The sequence below is a fragment of the Spermophilus citellus genome, assembly GCF_964194105.1.
Source record: "Spermophilus citellus genome assembly, chromosome: 17".
NCBI lineage: Eukaryota > Metazoa > Chordata > Mammalia > Rodentia > Sciuridae > Spermophilus > Spermophilus citellus.
In genome coordinates, this window is record NC_138199.1 from 56,711,922 (window position 1) to 56,734,965 (window position 23,044).

Sequence of the window (23,044 nt, forward strand, 5' to 3'; positions counted from 1 at the left end):
TCTGTTCAGGTCCTTGGCCCATTTGTTGATTGGGTTATTTGTTTTCTTATTGCTTAATTTTTTGTGTTCTTTGTATACTCTGGATATTAGGGCTCTATCTGAAGTGTGAGGAGTAAAGATTTGTTCCCAGGATGTAGGCTCCCTATTTACCTCTCTTATTGTTTCTCTTGCTGAGAAAAAACTTTTTAGTTTGAGTAAGTCCCATTTGTTGATTCTTGTTTTTAACTCTTGTGCTATGGGTGTCCTATTAAGGACTAATTCCCCCTTTTTAAAGCAATTCTTTTAATATTTTTTAAGTTGTTGATGGACCTTTATTTAATTTATTTATATGTAATTCTAAGAATCAAATTCAGGACCTCAGACATGCTAGGCAAGTGCTCTACCACTGAGCTACAACCCAGCCCCTTTTAAAAGCAATTTTAAAAGATGTTATTGTTTTAAGAAATAAAGTGAAGAAAAAAATAAGCAAACAAATGGAACGAGAAATAAAAAAATAGGGCTGGGGATATGGCTCAAGCGGTAGCGCGCTTGCCTGGCATGCGTGCGGCCCGGGTTCGATCCTCAGCACCACATACAAAGATGTTGTGTCCACCGAAAACTAAAAACAATAAATATATTTAAAAAAATTAAAAAGTGTAAAAAAAAAAAAGAAATAAAAAAATAAATAAAATACTATAGTGTCCCAAGATCAAGAGGGAAGAATCCAAAGGACAAATTAATTGGCAGTGCCAAATTATGCAATATTTAAATAAAATTAGATCCAGGTACACTGGTTCATGCCTGTAATCCCAGTGGCTCCAGAGGCTGAGGCAGGAGGATTGCAAATTCAAAGCCAGCCTCAACAATCTAGTGATACCCTAAACAACTTAGTGAGACCCCATCTCAAAACAAAAAATAAAATAGGCTAGGAATGTGGCTCAGTGGTTAAGCACCTCTGGGTTCAATCACTGGTACACATACATACATACATACCAAAAAAAAAAAAAGGATATAATTGGTGGAATATAGATTTTCTTAATGATTTTTTTTTTGGTTTTTGTATTCCTTTTGAGTCAGGATGTTCCTTAGGATGGTCTTCAACTCCTGGGCTCAAATGATTCTCCTGCCTCAGCCTCTCAAGTCTCGTTACCACAGGTGCAAGCCACTGCAATTGGCTCTAAGGGACTTTTAAGTACCCTTGTAGCAGAGAAGAAGCCACCTTTTCAGATGAACTATAGAAGTTTCAGGACTGAATTGCAGGCAATTGACTACAGCAGCTGTGGAAGACAATAAAGACTGAACAGAAGAGAAAACAGGGTGATGCAACTTGAGCAGACAGGAGGGTAAAACCCATGAAGACTTGAAGTTTTAGCTGGCATGGTGACAGTCACCTGTAAATCCAGAGACTGGGAGGTTGAGCCAGGAGGATAGTAATTTCAGTATGGACAATTCATCAAGACCCTGTCTCAAAATAAGAAAAGGAGGGCTGGGTTGGTAGGTATGTTGGTAGAGTGTTTGCCTTTGTATGAAGCACTGGGTTCAATCCTTAGCACCACAGTAAAAACAAATAAAATAAAGGTATTATGTCTGTCTACAACTAAATATATATTTAAAAAAAAAGAAAGAAAGAAAGAAGGGGGTTTTGTAGCTCAGTGAAAAAGCACCTCTGAATTCAATCCCCAGTTCTTAAAAAAAAAAAAAAAAAAAAAAGACTGGAGTTTGTGGATCCCCTGCCAGTGCTGGGGACTAAATCCAGGGGCTCTCTATGACTGAGCTGCAGCTCCAGCCTTTTCTTTCTTTTTTAAAAATATTTATTTTTGGGGGGCTGGGAATGTGGCTCAACTGGTAGCAGGCTTTCCTGGCATGTGTAAGGCCCTGGGTTCAATTCTCAGCACCACATAAAAATTGAAAAAAAAAAATAAAATAAAGATATTGTGTCTACCCAAAACTAAAAAAAATAAATAAAAATATTTTTAAAAATATTTATTTTTTTAGTTGTAGGAGGACACAATACCTTTATTTATTTTTATATGGTGCTGAGGATTGAACCCAGTGCCTCACACGTGCTAGGTAAGCGCTCTACCTCTAAGCCACAACCCAGCCCCCTCCAGCCCTTTCTTTTATATACTTTTTTAATTTTTTGGTTCCAAAATTGAACCCAGGAGCCGGGCACGGTGGTGCATGCCTATAATCCCAGAGGCTCAGGAGGCTGAGATGGGAGGATAATAAGTTCAAAGCCAGCCTCAGCAAAAGCAAGCAACTCAGTGAGACCCTGTCTCTTAATAAAATACAAAACAGGGCTGGAGATGTGGCTCAGTGGTCAAGTGCCCTAAGTGCAATCCCCAGTACCAATCAATCAATCAATCAATAAAATTGAACCCAGAGGCACTTAACTACAGAGTCACATCACAGACATTTTTTTTTTTTTTTAATGGTACTGGGGATTGAACCTCTGCTTAACCTCTGAGCCACATCTCCAGTCATTTTTTTGTATTTTATTTAGAGACAGAGTTTGAACTTGCCATTTTCTTACCTCAGCCTCCCAAACTGCTGGGCTCATGCCCTGCTATCCTCAGCCCTTTATTTATTTATTTATTTATTTATTTATTTATTTATTTTTGTACTGGGGATTGCATCTAGGGGTGCTTTACCACTGAGCTATATTCCCAGTCCTTTTTATTTTTGAAACAAGTACTCACTAAATTGCTGAGGATGGGCTGGGGATGTGGCTCAAGCGGTAGCGCGCTTGCCTGGCATGCATGCAGCCCGGGTTCGATCCTCAGCACCACATACAAACAAAGATGTTGTGTCCGCCAAAAATTAAAAAAAAATAAATATTAAAAATTCTCTCTGTCTCTCACCTCCCTCTTTTAAAAAAAAAAAAAATTGCTGAGGATGGCCTTGGACTTGCAATACTCCTGCCTCAGCTTCTTGAGTTTCTGGGATTATAGGCCTATACCACTGTGCCTGGCTTATGTTTTTGTTTTTAGGATAAAAAGATTATGTGCATATAGAGAAAAGCTTTTTTTTCCCCCTCAGTACTGGTCATTGAATGCAAAGGTGGCACATGTTAGCCAAGCACTTTACCATTGAGCCACTTTCCCAGCCCAAGACAAGAAAAGGTTTGATGTTGTTTCTGCTAACATGTTTCCTTGATATTTTCTGTTAACCTGAATTACTGCTTCCCTGACACTTAAACTCCCACCCCATAGCAGATGCATTATTGAGTCCCTTGGCCAGCATCAAATTATGCTTAAATTAGCACTTAATAAACAATTTTGATCATTTTCTGGCATAGAAAAGTTGCCCAATATATTAAGGCTTAAAGAGAAGATGAAAGAATTTTTGTTTTTATTTGTTGTTGTTGTTGTTGTTGTTTTAAATTTTATTTTAGTTGTTGATGTATTTTTATTTTATTTTATTTATTATTATTATTTTTTAATATTTATTTTTTAGTTTTCGGCGGACACAATATCTTTGTTTGTATGTGGTGCTGAGGATCGAACCCGGGCCGCACGCACGCCAGGCGAGCGCACTACCGCTTGAGCCACATCCCCAGCCCGGATTTTTATTTTATTTATTGATATGCAGTGCTGAGAATTGAACCCAGTGCACACATGCTAAGCAAGCACTCTACCACTGAGCCACAACCCCAGCCCATGAAAGAATTTTTGAGAAAGAGAAATATACAAATAGTATAGGCACCTTTTGGATATAGCAGAGAGACAAGAATAGTGCCTATACTGCTGGCAAAAAAAACATGTCACTGCTGTTTGTGGCAGCTGGGAGCCAGCTGCTGAGGATTGGTCTTGGTTTTTCTGATGTGAGGACCCATCATCCATCCCAACTGTTTATTACTAACAAAACACACCATCTCCCTGGGAGCTCTCCCAGAACAGATCCAAAACTAACCGGAACATATCACACTTTTTACTGATTCCCTTAAACGTAAACCAACAAGACTGAGATAAGACTAAGGGAGAACAAGATAAGAGGAGATGAGCGAGGCCTGGCACTTTCGCACCCCATGTTGTTACTGATGTTGGGGAGGTGTCTTCCTTTACACCTGGAGACTCTCCCCCACCCTGGAAACCCTTCCCCACTCCCTTAGGAGTAGTGACCACCTTCCCTAACATTCCACATTGCATTAGAAACTACCTATGTTTCCCTTGCTACACTGTGAGCTTTCCAACGGGAGGGACTGGACTTCATTCATCCTTATTGAGTCCCTAACCAGGAGCTGGCTCACGGCAAGTAATCACACTTTATTAAACAAATGCCTGGATGGAAGATTATGATAGGGGCTGGGGATGTGGCTCAAGCGGTAGCTTGCTCGCCTGGCATGCGCGCGGCCCGGGGTTCGATCCTCAGCACCACATACAGACAAAGATGTTGTGTCCGCCAATAACTAAAAAATAAATATTAAAATTCTCTATCTATCTCTATCTCTCTCGCTCTCTCTTTAAAAAAAAAAAAAAGAAGATTATGATAGAGCACTGTGAGATTCTAGCTGCTGATGCAGTTGCATCCTGGTGAGGTTTTTTTTTTTTTTGTGTGTGTGTGTGTGTGTTTTCCCCTGGGCCAAAGGAGTTTGCTTTTAACCTCACTATGCCATAATTTAAGGACTCTTTCTCAGTGGCAGAAAGTACACAATGAATCAGTGTGCCTCTCAGCAAATAGAGTGAGCAATGGAAAATTGGAGCAAAGGATCAACCCTGAATGCAAGCAATGACATGCTAACTGCAATTAATTACAAATAAAGAGAAACTGCTTGCTTTCAATGAAATGGCATGAAATGCTCTGGAAAGGATTATTCTGTTTCATGTCTGTGCTAGTAAACCTAGTGCACGAGGAGGCTCAGGATGCCCCCTGTTGGATTTAGCTGATATTTGGTAAGAAGAGGTATAGTGAGAGAAAGATGGATGCAGACATTTCTTCAATATAGCTATGCAAGGGTAGGGCCCTTTCACCAAAAAAAAAAAAAAAAAAAAAATGTTGTTAAGGAGGCATTAAATGAGTCAAAGGTACAGTCATTAGACTATCCCTGGAACATAACTTGACTCATCCACAACACTGACATTCCTTTTTGAAGAACTAGAATAGAAATGCTTTCCTGACAGGAGAGCCAGAATGGTATGAACTTAATAACTTTTAGCAAGCATGTAAACACACAAACACACACACAAACAAACACACACACACACACACACACACACAGAATCAACCACTAAAATATCTCTTTGGGGGCTGGGGTTGTGGCTCAGTAGTAGAGTGCTTGCCTAGCATGTGTGAGGTACTGGGTTCTATCCTCAGCATCACATAAAAACAAATAAAATAAAGGCATAAAAAAAAAGTTTAAAAAATACCTCCCCACACCAGGGAGGTTTGACTTGAATCTGTGAATGTCCATTTATAGGAAACTAGTTAAATAACTATAGTACATCCATCCATTGGAAAACAGGCAATTCTACATGGAATAATCTCTAATATATATTAATAGCTAAGATATATGAGTAACTGAAAAAAAAAGTGAAGAAATTTTCTGTAAAAGATTCCACAAGAAAATGGTGACAATGGTTTCCTAGGAAAGAAATAAACAAGTTGCTGGAGTGGGAGTAGAAATAAAACTTCACGATGTATTTCTTCCTGTCCTATATGCAATCGTATCTTGCAAATCACCTGTTAAATAATCTAATCAATATAGGAACATTAGGAAGGTTCAATAAAGCCCTCTGCTGTCACTCTTTCCTCAAAGTTTTATCAGTCCACAATAGAAGGAAATTAAATTGTGACAATACATTTCTCTTAAAAAAAATTTTTTTTTGAGAACAAAATAACAAGATCAATTAGAGTAATAGAAAGAAAGCAGAGCTCCCAAAAGAAAAGGGGTCCCTCAAATCGAGGGATACCCCATTTCTCTTAAATTCTTAAACAAATGGGTAATATGACAGTTCTGGCAGCCATCTAGTCATATAATACATAATTATTTTATACCACCTCACTGTACTTGAACTTCAAATGAGAAAGCCACTTGTTGCTGAGGAAACAATTGTTGAAGTGTTGGGGAAAGTATTTTACTCAGTAGTTTTTTTAAATACTATCCCAGACACAGAGCTCCTTTCTGGGATTGGGGTGTTCTTTGACTAGATTGATGACCCCTAGGGTCCCCATAAAGCAGTTTTTCACTCTTCCTAATGATAATGGATGCCAGGCTAGGAGTGACCTTTTGCTGAGTCCATTATCCATCCAGCTGGAGAAACCCAAGCCTGGTTTCCTAAGCAGGGAAAAGGTTTTCAGCATTTCTGTGGAAAAGGGAGCTGAAGCCATTCCAGGGATTCAGTGTGACCACGCTGTACTGAAGGGCCAGAAGCAGCAGGAGGGCAGTCTCTATCTGGACCTCCTTGCTAAGGACCTTTCTTGGGCCTGTTTAGAACTACCTGCTCCTTTCTCCCAGCATGGATGAAACTAGGCTTCAGGTAATCCTCAGGCCAGCAGGTTGAGGAGAGTGGCCATGGTTGCTGGTTTCCCAGTCCTAATAAAGGATTCAGAGTGCTAAGGCATAAAGAACAAGGGAGCAGGAGTCTAGAGACCAGGGTTCAAGGGCTAATGACAAGGATGGAGGTATGGCTCAGTAATAGAGTGCTTCCCTAGCATCCTTAAAGCCCTGTTCCATTCCAGACCACACAAACATACACTCACTCTCTCATACACATACCAAACAAACAACAACAACAAACACCTATACCAAGTGCTAATGCAAACTTGCAAGAGATCTCTACTAAGGCACCTCTCTTCTCTTGGCTCTCTTTTTTCCTATGGAATGGGAGGTGGGATTAGATTATCAACCCCAATTACTTACCGGGTCTCTGGGATCTAGAGAAATCAATTGACTTCCAGATCTTGCTCTCTGAGGTTGGTGTCTGCTAGATCTCTGGCAGAGAAGGACATAGGGAAAGGTGATTTTGGTGAGAGGTAAAAGGCTTTAAAAGACTTTCCTGTTTTATTGCTCTGTGTGTGTGTGTGTTTTCCTGGGAATCAAATCCAGGGCCTTACACATACTAGGCAAGTGCTCCATCGCTAAGCTATACCTCTAGTCTTTTATTATCCATCTTAATCCTATACTACTAGGACAATTCTAAGAATCTAGGGGAGTTCTGCAGGGCTTCCCTACTGTGGAGACCTTAGTTCTCTCTTCCCTCTTTTTGAAAAGGCAAGGATCCTTTCATTCTTAAAAATTAGGTACAGGTGCTGGGGTTGTGGCTCAGTGGTAGAACGATCGCCTAGCATGTGTAAGGCCCTGGGTGAGGCACTGGGTTCGATTCTCAGCACCACATATAAATAAATAAAATAAAGGTCTATCGACAACTAAATATATATAAACTAGGATTGGGGTTGTGTTTCAGCGGTTGAGCGCTCGCCTAGCACCGGCGAGGCCCTGGATTTGATCCTCCGCACCGCATAAAAATAAATAAATTAATTAAAGATATTGTATCCAACTACAACTAAAAAATAAAATTTAAAAAATTAATAAACATATACATATAAACTTGCCACAGGAAAATACAGTAGTATGTGTATACATAACTCCAGGATGTCAGGGTCCACCTGACTTCCAGCTCTAGATCTCAAAAGTGTGAAGTGGATATTTGCTGTTGAGGTGGGGGAAAAAAAAGCCAGAGGAAAAGTAGAGCACACTCTCAGGACCTGATTCTTTTCTCCAGCTCACATTCACATTCCTCCGCCCCAGTCCCGCTCCCGCCGCCTCTGTTGCCAGCGCGGGCCCTAGTCTCCCGCTCCAACTATTCCAACCATCCTGGGCAGGGTGGGGCGCTTGGCTCTTGAGTCCCCCTCCGCCATCCCCCCTCCCCACATCGGTCTCCCCTTCTGCCCCGTCCCTCCTTTTCTGGGGTGGGGCCAGCCAATGGGCGACTCCAGGGTTTGGCCTGAAAGCGGGCAGTGCGCGGATCCCCCGCCCCACAGTTCTGGCCGTGGTCCCGGTGCGCACGGACGTGGCTAGAGTTTCCCCTGCTCTCCACTCTCGTTCGCTTTCCCCTCTCCGGCTCTTCCTTCTCTCCCGCTCCAGCTTGACCCGGCCGGCACCTCACGGCTCCGGGTAGCCATGGAGGACATCACGCTCCAGATCGTCGAGCGGCCGTTTTCCAGTTTCCCCGACGCCTCCGAGGCCGCGGAGCCCTCATCCGTAGGGGCGCCGGCAACTGAAGAGCGTTCGGGAGCCGGCTCTGAAGAGCTGATCAAGTCAGACCAGGTGAACGGCGTACTGGTGCTGAGCCTTCTGGACAAAATCATCGGTGCAGTCGACCAGATCCAGCTGACCCAAGCCCAGCTGGAGGAGCGGCAGGCGGAGATGGAAGGCGCCGTGCAGAGCATCCAGGGTGAGCTGAGCAAGTTGGGTAAGGCACATGCCACCACGAGTAACACTGTGAGCAAGTTGCTGGAGAAGGTGCGCAAGGTCAGCGTCAACGTGAAGACGGTGCGCGGCAGCCTGGAGCGCCAGGCCGGCCAGATTAAGAAGCTGGAGGTCAACGAGGCCGAACTGCTGCGGCGCCGCAACTTTAAAGTCATGATCTACCAGGTGAGCCCGCGAGGCGGACCGCGCCCAGAACTTCCCCACCCAGCCCATGTCTCCGGTCCTAGGTTTGGGGTAGGGAGACCGGTACGCGGCGCGGCTCTGCAGCCAGCCTGACCCCGGAGCTCAGGAGATCCACCCTTCTTCCGGCGATCCCGGCTGGTGGGGGGAGGGGTGCAAACTCTTAGGGCGCTCTGAGGGGCGCGCTCTGCACCCAGTGCCTCCCTTCCAGGCCCCTCCCTCTGGGCTCCAACTTGCAGCGGAAATGCTTGAGGGCCGGACTCCGGAACGCCATCCCTGGCAGAGTGCTCCCAACTGACTCCGTCAAACGTCATTCTACTTGGGGAAAGTTGCGGGGAACGTCAGGGGTCCCTGGCGGCCGTTGGGGCCCGCTGTAAGTGGACACTGGTGGCGGGGCCCGGGTCTAGGGCCTCCGGTGCTGCGGGCCCGATATAGCGGGTGATTCAGGGCTCAGGCACGCACCCGCAGGGGCTGCGCCAGGCGAGGGATGCAGCCGCCAGCCCCCCTCACAGTTCCCCGCGCCCCCGCATCAGCTTCCGCTGCCCACTCCACCCTGATCCACTCACTACGATCTGCTTCTGGCTCCAGAGACTTTTCAGGACCCTGGGGACACCCTAGCCTGAGGCATGCGGGCGCCCTTGGCCTCCTGAAAACAAGTGGGGCGGGGTTGAGTGGGCGTTTGGAGTGCTAGAAGGGCTGCTGGTGGCGGCGGGTGGACTGACCCTCCACCCGCCTCCGCAGAGTCCTGGGGTCTGGGCTCGATGAATCACCCGCATGCCTGTGGGGGCTGCAGCTGGGAGCTGCAGAAGAGCGGGCGCGAGGTGCCCTCTTGTTGCTTCCTTTACACTTCTCTCCATTCCTCCTTCCTGGGTATAAATGTAGTTTTTGCATCATAATCCCAAATAAAACTGGGAATCTCAGTGTTGCCGCTCCTTTCCATGCCCTCTCCCCAACCCCTTAGAGGTGAGTCTGAGCTAAGGACTTGTAGATCTTGGGCTGGCAGGAATGTGCCCAGGCCGGAGTCCCACAGCCTGGTGGATGCTCCTACCCCAAGCAGTCAGGATCATGGAGGCTGTAGGGGTTAGTTTATGCTCTCTCTTCCCCCATCCTCTTCCTGACGAAGAGAAATGAAAAGGAAGGCTAGAGGGGAGGTGAAGGCCTTGCCTTTGTCTCTCTAGGGACAATTAGATATGCAGACTGGGAGTAGATTTGAGGAGGACAGAGAAACTGATATGGTATGCCAGCATCCCTCTGAGGATGTGGTGGTGGGACAGAAGCAAACATGGCACTGGTCCCCTTCCACTGGCTCTCTTAAGAGCATTTTCTTGGCTTTTTTCTCCCCTTTTGTACTGGGGATTGAACTCAGGGGCACCCGACTACTGAACCACATCCTCAGCCCTATTTTGTATTTTATTTAGAGACAGAGTCTCACTTTTGCTGAGGCTGGCTTTGAGCTTTGAACTCGGGATCCTCCTGTCTCAGCTTCCCAAGCCACTGGGATTATAGGCGTGCTGGCTTTTTTTTTTTTTTTTTTTTTTTTTGGCTTTTGAAAAGTGTTGCTCCCCCAATTACAGGATAGTCTGGTGGAAAAGTGTTTTCCTAGAACTGTTGCCACTTAATCTAACTGCTTGGGGGCAGTGGGGTGGGGAGGGGGTTGTGAGGGTTCTTTTTTGTTGTTGTTGTTGTTGTTTTGAGACCTGACTAGCCCTGGGTAGCATCTAGGAAAGGGGAACAAGGGGTCTGGGGCAGAAAACTAGCTAAATTGCTGAGTCTGGCTTTGAACTTGTGATCCCCTTGCCTCAACCTCCAAGATTGCTGGGATTACAGGCATGTGCCACCACACCCAGCCAGCTTTATCTTTTCTCCAGAGCCTAGTATGGTAGAGAGTTGCCATGAAGAGCTTGGATGGGTGACATTCTGACTCCAAATGTCCCAGACTGTGGAACCTGGGAAAGTTCTATGCTAAAGATGGAGAGTCTGAGAGAAAAAGACCGGTATGAAGGTATAGAAGGAGGGAGACTTCTGTACAGAAGCCAGGGACCTCCCTTGAAATGCTCTTCCTGGCATTTAGCATGATCCATGATATGTGTGTGTGGGGGGCATTTTCCTGTCACAGTGTGGCTTTGACTGCATCTGTATTAAGCCAGGACCAGTGGAGGCAGAGAGTTGAGGCAGAGCTTGGGTTGTTGGCTTAGGTTGAGCCCCAAACCCACATGGATAACTAAGAACAAAATGTTCCCAACCCTGGGAGAAGCTCTGAGGTGTGGAAAAAATTCCAGGAACAGGGGTGGGTCTCCGGATGTAAAATTTCTCTGAGCTATGGCAAGGCTGTCCCAGGTGGGGGTGAAGGGGTGGGGCCTCCACTGCTGGAGGAAAGCTGAGGCCTCTCCTCCCAGGTCTGTGGAGGTCTGTGGCCTGAGAAGAGAATGTAGTAAAAATAGTTGTGTGTCTTGGCAGACCTAATAGGGAAGGCTGGGGGCAGCAGTGTTTATGGGAAAGTCAGGCTGAGGAGATATGATTGCTTGGGTGGCCAGGCAAGGAGAGAGAAAGATTTGGAAAAGCAGCTCCTCTGATGGTGTGGGTTTTTTGGAGTGGGTGTAAGGAGGAGAGACTATATTTCCCATGGCAGATGTGGGAAGTGATGATGTGGCAGTGGGGGCTGGGCAGAGGAGTGTACCAAAGGATAGGAAGCGCCCAGTTGTGAGATCAGGACATCTGGCCACCCACACCCCATTTTCAGGGAGGAAAGGAGGGAATCCCTTGTGCATCCACAACCAAACTCAGCAGTTTGGCATCCCATCCTATCTGGTGACATTTAGCTAGGCCATAGCTAATGAATGAGAGAAGGGAATTCTACTCATAACAGAAGTTAGTGGACTGAGGGCTGCTTGGAGGATCAGGCCAGGGTATGCATATGGAGGCCGTTGCTCTAGAACACCATGCATCCTGGGTGAAGCTGTGATTGTTACAGAGCAATGATTTGGATTTTCTTTTTTCCTTGAAGTACTGGAGATTGAACCCAGGGGTGCTTTACCAGCAAGCTGCATCACCATCTCCAGCCCTTTTTATTTTGAGATATGTTCTTCCTAAATTGCGGAGACTGGCCTCCAGTTTGCAATTCTCCTGCCTCAGCTTCCCATGTCTCAGGGATTACAGATTTGTACCATTGCTCCCAGAATCATGTTTTGTTTTCAGACAAATTCTCACTAAATTGTCCCAGCATTTACATAAGGATCAAACTTTGCTCCTTTTGCTTTTTGCCTCCCTAGTCCCTGGGATTACAAACTTGCGCCACTGCACCCAGCTGAATAATTTTTAGAGTTACTTTTGAATTCAGAAAGGAGATAGAATGAAGATAAAATTTCTGGAATTTTTTTTTTTTTTTTTTTTTTTTTGTACCAGGGATTTAACCCAGGAGTGCCCCAGCCCTTTATTTATTTATTTATTTTTAAATATTTATTTATTTATTTATTTTTAGTTCTCGGCGGACACAACATCTTTGTTGGTATGTGGTGCTGAGGATCGAACCCGGGCTGCACGCATGCCAGGCGAGCGCGCTACCGCTTGAGCCACATCCCCAGCCCGAGCCACATCCCCAGCCCGAGCCACATCCCCAGCCCCCTTTATTTTTTATTTAGAGACAGGGTCTCACTAGGTTGCTTACAGCCTTGATAAATTCCTGGGGCTGGCTTTGAATTTGTAATCCTCCTGTCTCAGCCTCCTGAGCCTCTGGGATTACAGGGAAGCACCACCACTCCTGCCACCAGGCCCTACCATCATGCCCGGCTTCAAACCTGCTCTGAATTCTTTGGGATAGGGCTGGGAAGCATTTAAGGAATTATTTGGCTCATGGGCACTAACTGGGAGGCCAGCAGCACAAGACTGTAATCAGAGCAGATGGAGAGGCTGAGACAGGAGAACCGCAAGTTCAAAGCCAGCCTTAGCAATTTGAGGAGTCCCTAAGCAACTTAGCAAGACCCTGTCTCTAAATAAAAAATGAAAAGGGCTAGGGATGTAGCTTAATAGTAAAGTGCCCTGGGTTCAATTCCCAGTACCCCCCCAAAACAAAACAAAACAAAAACGGAAAGATACACATTTGCTAAAAGAAAAAAGGAAAAGTAGTGAGGACAGCAGACTGAAATGAGGGCTTCCTAGCCTCTGACCCCCAAATCCTAACCTGATCTTTAACTCCTTCCTTCTTGGGTTCAAGATAAATCGAGGCTACCTTGCTCTAGAAGAACCCCAAACCTTTGTCCAGAAATGCTCCTAGCTTGGGGCTCTGGTTCCCTTCACCCTCTAAGCCTAGCAACCCTGGGGGAGTGTGGCTGCCGCCCCTGTCCTCCAAAAGGCTGAGTTTGGGTGGTAGTTGTTGTTGCTTTGGTCGCTGAGCCCAAATCAGGAAGGATATTTTGGAGGTATGAAAAAAATCTCAGCGGCCTGCTCTTCCCTTCATTCAAGTAAAATCTGACTATTATAAAGGTCAAAGTAAAAAAGGTGAGGTGGTGGCATATATTGGACAAAGAATAGCAAGAGGGGAGGGGATTTATTGCTAAGCAACAGTCTTGCAGATGAGCCGCGGTGTGTGCTGTGTTTTTGAACCATACCATTGTGAATATTTCATCATTCTGTCATTATGGACCTTTTGTCACCTCCTTCATTGTGGAGCTTGGGAAGCTGGAGCCCCAAAAGGGGAAGTCACTTGCCTATCGTCTCTTGAGTGATTAGAGAGTTGAAACTGGGACCAGAACCCAAGTATATTCTTCCTCCTGCTACATTCACTGCTTCCACCCACTCCTCCTGTTCCTGGGCTCTGCATCAGAAACCAGGGTGGAGGGTGGCCCTGGCCTAGGGTTGGTTCTGCATCCTTTATTCTCTGAGAGAAAGAGTTCTGCTATCCCCACACCAGAATTGCTGTGTGGATGAGCACAATGCCAGGCAGCCTACAACACTGGTGGCTCTTAGCTGCTCAGCTTTCATGAGTACTGAATTAGGAGCAAGGTGTCACCTGGTCCAATGGCAGTGGAAGGGAAGGGGGGAGGGGTCTAAGGATTGAGCTCCTGCCCAGGCATGGGTATCCCCTGGCATGGACTGTGTATTTGCCTAGGTGAGGGCCATTGTAACTCCCTCTCTCTAGCCTTCCTACTACTCCCACCTCTTCCCTTCACCCCACAGGACAAGTTGGGACCTGCTGCTTTGGGTTTTTGTGACTACAGGCCTTACTGAACACTGCTATTATGTGGATCTGGTAGTGTCACCAACTGTCCCTCTCTCATAACTTCTGATTGCCCAAAGCAAGAGTGGCAGTTCAGCTCCACTTCCAGGAGGGAGAATTGGAAGCTGTTGCTGCCACATCCCAGGACATAGGCCCACCTGCCTACACGGTCATAGCTTGGTTTTGATCCTGATTTCTCTGCATTTTGGTGTCTCATTTTCCAAACACTGGGTAGAGGGAGAAGGGTGGCATGGGAGACAGAAGGTGGGATGTAGCCAAAAGGAAGTCGCCAGGATGTCCCTCTTCCATGCCCATCCCTCTTCTTGTTCCTGGGCGGCACCCAGTACCCACCCTGCCTCTGGGAGTAACAAGAGCTGGATTAGCTACGCCTGCCTCTGAGGACAGAGAAGTGTGGACCTTCTCTTTTACTCCTCTGAACCTCCCCATTAAAGTCTGTCAACGGGTCTGTCTTAGAAAATTTCATGCCCTACCACTTTGGCCCCCCAGTAGCCATGATTATCCCACAGCTGTGGCTCCATAAAGGGAGAAGTTGGGAGCCCTAAGATAGAAGGGGGAGGAAGAAGTTTCTGTTTAAACTGTTTATTAATTCATGGGCTTGGATTTGTCACACCCCTTTCGGCCTGGGGCCCTCTTGATGAAGCATTTCAAATGTGGTTTCTTTCCACCCTGATAATTTGTGCCTCCTGCTGCCCCAACTCTGCATGCCACAGAGGACTCCGCACCCATCCCAAGTCCCATTTAAACCCCTTTTCCTCATCTTAGCCCAAGAAGAAGCCGATTGCACCCTCTGAGCTGACCACACCCAAGATCGTGCCTTTTGACCTTCTGCCTGAGACTGAGCCCTTTGACCTGAAGCCTGAGACAGTACCTGAGCTCCCAGACTTTGAGCAGACACCTAGGACGCTGCCCTATTACCCAGAGCCTGAGCCTCGGCCCATCCCAGAGGAGCCGACAGCTGGTGGGGGTATTTAGGGTCTCCTGGTCCACTGGGGCCTGTGGTCTGGGGTGTCTCTCCAGGCTGTCAGCTCACCGGTCATGGTCAGTGCCAGGATGGCCAACCCTTCCAAGTTACTGTCCCCTTTGTGGTTGGGTCATAAGTACTGGGAAGACACTCTCCAGTTATGCAGAGTTCAGATGAATGTGGTGTGTGCAGGGGGTGGGGTGGGAGGCAAAGGGAAGGGGCTTCCCCTTGTTCTTAGTATCTGTTTAGATTTTTTTGTCTCTTTCTTTCTTTTTTCTTTTTTTTTTTTCAATGCTAGGGATAAAACCCAGGGCCTCATGCCTGCTAGACAACCACTGTACCACTGAACTATACCCCCAGCCCTGGGTTTCTGCTTTAATAGCAGACATTCCCAGCACCAGGCTGCCCAAAGGCTGCCTTGCATGAAACTGCATGAAACTGCATGGCTTCTGATCCTCTCTTCCCTTCCCCCTGCCACCGACTCCTCAGGGGCAGGCCAGTTTGGCACAAAGCTTCTTTAGAGGGGGCCCTCATGAGGCCTAGGCCTGGGGTTTGTTCTGTGCCTTCTCCACCCCCCACCCTGTAGCTGAGGAAAATATTTACACTTATTTTTTCCAGTTTTTTTTTTTTTTTTTTTAAAGTTTTGCAAAGAGATCCCTTATGTTTGCTAGATCCTGTGTTGGGTGGGGCACCCAAAAGCTGCCAACTCGGAGAAGAGGCAGAAGAGGGACATTTTAACTGGCTCTGGTTTGGATCCTGTGCTGCCCTATACCACACAGTTTCTCAACTTATTTATTTATTTTTCCTGATAATCTCCCTAAGGGGTCATTTTACATACTTTCCCCCTTAATTTCCATCTCCCCCATGACATTTTTTTTTTTTTTTTTTAATATATGGCATGGGGGTTAAACCCAGGGCCTCACATATAAAAGACAAGGGCTTTAACATTGAGCTATGTCATCATCCCTTTTAAATTTTTATTAATTATTATTATTATTTTGTTACTAGGGATTGAACCCAGGGGTGCTTTACCACTGAGCTACATCCCCAGCCTTTTTTATTTTTATTTTTTTTTTATTTTGAGACAGGGTCTCATTAACATGCTGAGGCTGGACTTGAACTCAAGATCCTTCTGCCTCAGCCTTCAGAGTTGCTGGAATTATAGCATACCCCACTATGCCCAGCTCCTCCATGGATTTTTTTAATTAAGAAATTTTTTTTTTTAGTTGTCAATGAACTTTCTCTTATTTATTTATATGTGGTGCTGAGAATTGAATTGAGTGACTCACATGCTAGGCAAGCACTCCACCACTGAGCTACTACCCCAGCCCCATCCTCCATGAAATTTTAATGCAATGAATATACCATATGTCTATTTGTGTACAGTAGGCTCTTTGCAGCACCACAAACAATCGTGCTATCTAAGTCTCCCCTACTGCTAAAAATCAATTTGCACCCTCCTAGGGGCAATATTATCCCTGTCTGAGAATGCAGACAGAAGGAAGGACCCTTCTGCATTTGATGTCTATCATCTTCCTATCTTGGCAACCTAAAGGGGAGGTCTTGGGGTTTTTTGTTTTGTTTTTAGGATTTTTTTTTTAATTTAATTTTTTTTTAAGTTTTTAGTTGTTGATAGACCTTTCTTTTATTTATTTATATGCGGTGCTGAGGATTGAACCCAGGGCCTCACACAAGCCAGGCAAGCACTCTACCACTGAGCCACAACTCCAGCCCATGTTCTGGGTTTTTAAGAGTCCCCCTTAATTTTTCTTCCATTATACATTCTCTTCACAATAAACAGACGCTGGGTCTCTGAATGATCTTTCCAGTGTCTTCCCCAGCAATGACTGGGACATATTAGTTAACACTAAGTAGGGAGGCTCCTACCCAGATCCCTGTGACACTTGTCCCTTCTTCCTAACAAATGTAAGTTGCTTGTCCAAGGGCCAGGTACACAGTAGGTGCTCACGTATATTATAATTTTATAAAGATCTTCTTAAGCCATAAGATTGTAAGTTTCTATGGAGGGTTTAGTGGTGGTGGAAAATACTGGGAACCTCCTTGGGTCTTCTCTATATCCATTATGGACTCATGCCTGCTGAGCTGTGTGTGCTTGCCAGGGGTTAGGGGAAGTTGTGCATGCTTTTGTTCGGACCTGGTCATTAAAGGTACCTCTGGAAACCAAGCCTGTTGGGAGTGGTGGTTTTGTTTAATAAAAATGGGAAAACAGAACAAGCAGAGGTAGCTGGCCTTGCCACCCCTGAGGCCCCTCCATTGGCTTAGGAGCTCTGCCAGGGAAGTAGGGGTGGGACAAAGGTGCCTGGCCTGTGTGCCCAGGCTTGGGGGAGGTGCTTTTGGATTGTGTTGATGGTCGTTGTAGCAACAGACCAACTGGGTGGGCCTAAGACTGCACTCCAAGGTTGTGAGTCATCAGGGAAACCTGACTTGGAAAAGGGAGAAAAGATAAACCCATTAATGGAGGGGAAAAGTTAGTGGTAGTATATGCTCCCCAGGGCCAGCCTACTGGACATTGTCCAGGGATTCAGGTCAAATTGTTTCTTCCCATCTCCTGACCCTCCACCAACAAGGCAGCTCCTCTTAGGAGGCCCACAATGAGTGAGGTTATATCTTCTAGGAACCTTTTCCCCTCTGGGGAGATTCCCCCAAATCCATAAATAAAGCCCCCTCATAGGGATTCTCCCCGTTATTGTAGTTTGAAGCCTTTCACTGAACAGTACTCCACTGGGAAGATGGGATTGGCTAGGGGGAGCCTACAGCTCTCTCCTTGGCACTTGTTTCCAAGTTCAGCTGGCAAAGACTTTATCTAGAAAGCCAGAGGCCAAGAAAATCAGCCTGCTTAGGGCCTTCAGGGGTTAGGGTGGAGCAGTGGGGAGAAGTGGGGGGGTGGGGGGTGCAGGAGACAATATGGATTTGTTTTCCAGCAGCTGGGACTGTTTCCTGACTATTCCCTGCTGTCGTCCTTAATCCCTCCCCAGCACATCCACATTGTTTCAGCTTAGTGAAAGGAGGGGCTCTTCTCCACTATGGTGGGATGTGGGTGGGTTTTTAGTCCTGGAGATTGTGAAGAAGAGATCAGAGCTGAAAATGTTTTGATCTTGGGGCTACAGAAACATTCTGGGTGGAAATGGGCAAGGTGGATGGAAGCAGATACTTTAGGTCTTAGTCCTAAATATGATGTGTAAGTTCTTCCTAGTGACATACATCCTGATATAAGTCTCCAGTAGCAGGTTGGGAGAGGGTGACTGCAGGAGACCCCAAAGGGTACAACTGAAATCAGAAGGAATGCAGACAGAGATTGGGACCTCCCTGCTCAGAACCAGAAGAGGACCCCTTCAGTGCCTCAGTGAATAAGAGGCAGAGTGATGGACAGAATGCCCTAGAGATACAGGGATTGGCAGAATGCCCTAGGATGCCTGAGATAGCACTAAGCCACCCATGGCAGGTGGAGACTACAAATCCCAGCATGCCCTGTGTCCAGGTCACCTTGCCTGCTGGGAGGTGTAGTAGGATAACAGAACTGGAGGTGGCTTGGTGCCCAGCAGAGCTGGTGTCCAGTTGGGAGAAGAGGTGGAGTCAGCATTCCCTCTTTGTCCCTGCTAATGCTATTGACAGGGAGGGAAGGAAGTTGGGAGGAGGTGTTCCTAGTTTCAGTATAAACCAGGAAGCTGGGGGGGGGGGGATGTGGATTGGAGGGAAGAGGAAGGGGGGGGGGGACAAATTTCTGTAGCAGGTGGTGCAAGAGATTCCAAATAGCCTGCATATAATGTGTATGTGTTCTCTACAAAAGGGGGTCAGTTCATGTTACCTCATCTTCTCAGGAGATGATATTTTCTTACAACTTTAGGAAATTATCTCACAAAACCGTTAGGAAAAACTACTGTCTTACCAAGCTTGGTGGCATGGTGCACACCAGTAATCACAGCTACTCAGAAGCTTGAGAAGGAAGGATTGCAAATTTGAGGCCAGCCCGGGCAACTTATTGAGACACTGTCTCAAAATAAAAAAAGGGCTGGGGATGTAGCTCAGTGGTAGAGTGCCCCTGAGTTCAATCCCCGGTACCTAAAAAAAGAAACATCACTCATTTCTTTTTCTTTTTTATTTTTTTAAATAAGTTTATTTATTTTTATGCGGTGTTGAGGATCAAACCCAGTGTCTCACACATGCCAGGCAAGCACTAAGCCACAACCCCCAGCCCTAACATCTCTCATTTCTTTGTTTGAAATACCTGTGGAGAGTCTGGGCTAAATAAGAGCTCCTGTTTACATTCTGGATCGTCCTCTTTCCCTTTCTGTGCTCAGTGTCCTCTCCTTTTTGGTGGTGCTGGTGGTGGGTTGGGGGGTGATGCCTAAGTGTTGATCCAGAATCAGGATCTTGGAAAATATTCTTAGAATGGAAAAACAGGTAGTGCTAGGTATTCCACGGGGAAGAGGAAAAAGCCAAGGGCTGGCTTAGCCCCAGCATCATGGGCAATCTGGAACTACCATCCTACCCCTGATTCTTTGAGTTCAGACCTGGGGTAAGCAAGAATAGTTAAAGCAGTCCCTTGCCTGGATCATGGTGCAAGCCTGCAATCCCAGCTACTCAGGACACTGAGGGAGACAGAAAGTTCAAGGCCAGCCTGAGAAACTTAGGGAGACCCTGTGTCAAAATTTAAAAATACGGGGCTGAGGTTATGGCTCAGCTGTAGAGTGCTCGCCTGGCACTTGCAAAGGCCTGGGTTCAATCCTCAGCACCACATATAAAAAAATAAAGATATATAAATATATATAAACACTTATCAAAAAATAAATGAAAAAATAAAAAAAATTATATATATAAAAATAAAGCTATATATATATAATATATATAAACACTTATCAAAAAAATGAATGAGAAAATAAAAAATTTACAAAGGGCTATGTAGATGTAGCTCAGTGGTAGAGCACTCCGAGTTCAATCCCACTAATGAAGAAAACAAAAGAAAAAAAGCAAACCCTCCCTCCCATGACAAATCAGGGAAGTCGGAAGAAATGTCAAGGCTAGGGGAAAAAACATGTCCTTGGCTTCCAGCCAGCGTCTTCCTCTTTCCTCCATCACTTTCCACATGGGAGATGGATGATGACCACTGGTGGAGCTCAACAGTATGAGGGAGTCAAGGGAGGAGGGACGGGAAGGGGCAAGCTCTTCTTCCCCAAGGCTGGTTCTGAAATGGTTCAATTCGAGGAAACTCACTCCCTTAGCTTTTATCTTCAAGCTACCCTACTTGGGGGCCGCGTGAGACTGGCTGTGAGCTCATCCTCCATCCCCTATCAACCTAAAGAGACTCTCGCAACCCCCCTTGCTTTATGGCCTCATTTGGGCAGTGTGTGACTTAGAGCACTAGAGGGCGCTCTGTCACTTCTTAAGTTAGAGCGCTCGGGCAGGGTGGAGGGCAGCAGAGATATTCAAAGTGTAATTGTAATGCAGGTCGATTTCTGACCAGAAGCTCTGTTCGGTCCTTGTGCAGTCTGTATAATGACAATTCATTCAATGTACGTGTATGTAGTACCACGATGTGCCCAGCTCTGTGCCAGGTGCTAGGGGTACAAAGGTGACTAAATCAGACCGATTTCACGGCTACATAGGTCTCTCTCCTCTCTCCGATTGCCACCGTCTCACCTCCAGTTAGCCCAGCGTTCCCCCAGTCTTCACCCTGCCTTCTTCCTTGGCCCCACTCTCATCTCCCCTTTCCTCTCTCCCTAGGATGAAGTGAAACTGCCCGCCAAACTGAGTGTCAGCAAGTCGCTGAAAGAGTCCGAGGCGCTGCCGGAGAAGGAGGGCGATGAGCTGGGAGAAGGAGAGCGGCCCGAGGAGGACACGGCAGCAGTTGAGCTGTCCTCGGATGAGGCGGTGGAGGTAGAGGAGGTCATTGAAGAGTCGCGTGCTGAGCGCATCAAGCGCAGCGGCCTGCGTCGCGTGGATGACTTCAAGAAGGCCTTCTCCAAGGAGAAGATGGAGAAGACCAAGGTGCGCACCCGTGAGAACCTGGAGAAGACCCGTCTCAAGACCAAGGAGAACCTGGAGAAGACTCGGCACACCCTGGAGAAGCGCATGAACAAGCTGGGCACGCGCCTGGTCCCAGCCGAGCGACGCGAGAAGCTCAAGACCTCTCGGGACAAGCTGCGCAAGTCCTTCACACCTGACCACGTGGTTTACGCGCGCTCCAAGACCGCGGTGTACAAGGTGCCGCCCTTCACCTTCCACGTCAAGAAGATCCGAGAGGGCGAGGTGGAGGTGCTGAAGGCCACTGAGATGGTGGAGGTGGGCCCGGACGACGAGGAGGTCGGCGCTGAGCGAGGTGAGGCCACGGACCTGCTTCGTGGGAGCAGCCCCGATGTGCACACGCTGCTGGAGATCACCGAGGAGTCGGATGCAGTGCTGGTGGACAAGAGCGACAGCGACTGAGCGGGACGCAAGACCGTAGCCTCGCCCTGCCGCTCCCCACCCCTGACACCACCCCACTCCTTTCCCTTTTCAAACTTTCTCTTTCGCATTCTCTCTCAGCCCTGACCTGGTTGAGATTTTTCTAAGTTGAAAACACCTCCTCTCAAGGAACACCCCTCCAAGTCACAGCTGTTAGACTGGAGGGGGAGGCAGCCCCCCCACCATGGACACCCCCAATTTGGACATAGTCGGAATGGAAATGGGAAGAAAAGCCATCTGTGCCCTGTTTGTCCAATTTAGGGGATTCTAGAGGCAATTGCTAATTCCATGGTTGGGCCCCATGGGGGGGGGGGTTGCCTGCCCCTCCGCACAGCACCCACTCCCAGCTGCATCATTCCTGCTCACTAAGCTCTTCCCCTTCCTTCTTATCCTCAACCCCAGAGGCTCCAAAACCACAATTACCAAGAGGAAAGCTCGAGCCCTAAAGAGGACCTTTGCCCACATGGAAGGGAGGTCTCCTACCAGAAGACCTGAGGGTGTTTGGGGGAGGACCCTCAGGAGTGAGGAAGAAAGGCAGAGTGAGCCTTGACCTTGGATGAGGGTCCAGCACAGGCTGTATCCACAAAGAGCCCCAACAAGGAAGCCTGGAAGCAAGCAGAACCTGGGGCCTGAGGGCTGTGGAAATATGGAGAGCACATAGCCGAGGGGGAGGGGCACGCTTACTTGTCTATGCATCTGCATGCAGGAGCACTTGGCTATGGCTTTGGGAAGGAGAATGGAAAACTAGGAGAAGTGAAAAGAGAAGTGGCCTCATTAGCGTCATGAGAAAACAGGACACGAATCCCATATTACTGGGGTTTTCAGGATAGCAGGACTATTTTCAGGAGCTGGAAGGGGGACAGTGTGAGAAACAGATGATCCAAAGAGGAGAGAGGTATGTTTTGCCTGATCCCTCAATTAGGGTCTGGGTGCTACCCTCAGAGGAAGCCTAGTTCTTAAAGCAGAGAAGATTCAGGTCCCAGAAGGGGGCAGCAGCAGGCTGTGGAGAGCTGGGAGTTAGGCGGAAGTCAGGCTGAAAATAGCCAGGTGCTAATGGCCAGGCCTGGAACAGAGAGCCAGAGGTGGAAGCCCGGGTGCACAGTGCAGATCAGCCAGCCCCAGCCCCAACCTTCTACAGGAGACCCCTCCCTAGAGCTGTAGAACTCTCCCAGACCTTGCTGGGTTCCTTGCCTTTAGGGGTGCCTTTCCTAAAACCTTGGGGACAAGGGAGTGCAGCTTCCAGTCTGAGGCCTGATTTCTGTAGTGCATTGCCTAGGTATCAGCAGCTTCAGTTCTTCTATTCCTTTCCAGAAGCAAGGACAACTCCTCCCCATAAGTAGAAGCCCCAAGGAAGGGCAGGAGGCTTCCCTTCTTTTCCCCCAACCTCCACCACCCCCTCCTTATCTTCCCAGCTTTGCTTTTTAGAATTTCAGCTAATTGTTTTAAGGGGCGGGGGTGGGGAGCCTGGGAACACAAACCTTTTATATAATACAAAGCTTTGCTTCCCCCCCAACCCCCACCTTTTCCTTTTCTTGGTTCCCTTCTCTCCTCTGAATGGTTGGAGACACATCAGCTGAGGGAGGATGGGGATTGTGGGACAAGGTCCCTTGGTGCTGATGAAATGAAGGGGTCTGAGTTGTGGGCAGATGCAGTTTCTCATGGGCTCTGGGGAGCCCCTCATGTTGCTGTGTCCTGGTGAGCAGCCCGACCAATAAACCTGCTTTTCTAAAATGATTTGTGCTAGGTTATGTTCTCCAAGGCAGTTGCTTGGGATGAACTAAAGAGAACAGAAGGGAGCCAA

The 23,044-nt window shown here is 47.1% G+C and overlaps 1 protein-coding gene across 2 annotated transcripts; it reads left to right on the top strand.

Moving 5' to 3' along the window:
- The first annotated feature begins 7,887 nt into the window (after window positions 1-7,887).
- Window positions 7,888-22,977, top strand: CAVIN1 (caveolae associated protein 1). Of its 2 annotated transcripts, none has more exons than XM_081270902.1 (2): window positions 7,888-8,572; window positions 14,583-16,971. In XM_081270902.1, the coding sequence occupies exons 1-2, from the start codon at window positions 8,099-8,101 to the stop codon at window positions 14,790-14,792; spliced, it is 684 nt and encodes a 227-aa protein (XP_081127028.1). In that variant the 5' UTR covers window positions 7,888-8,098; the 3' UTR covers window positions 14,793-16,971. The 2 variants fall into 2 exon arrangements, with proteins under 2 accessions (XP_081127028.1, XP_081127027.1); XM_081270901.1 differs by lacking the exon at window positions 14,583-16,971 and adding an exon at window positions 20,524-22,977 and having other exon boundaries at window positions 7,943-8,572.
- Window positions 22,978-23,044: the final 67 nt, after the last annotated feature.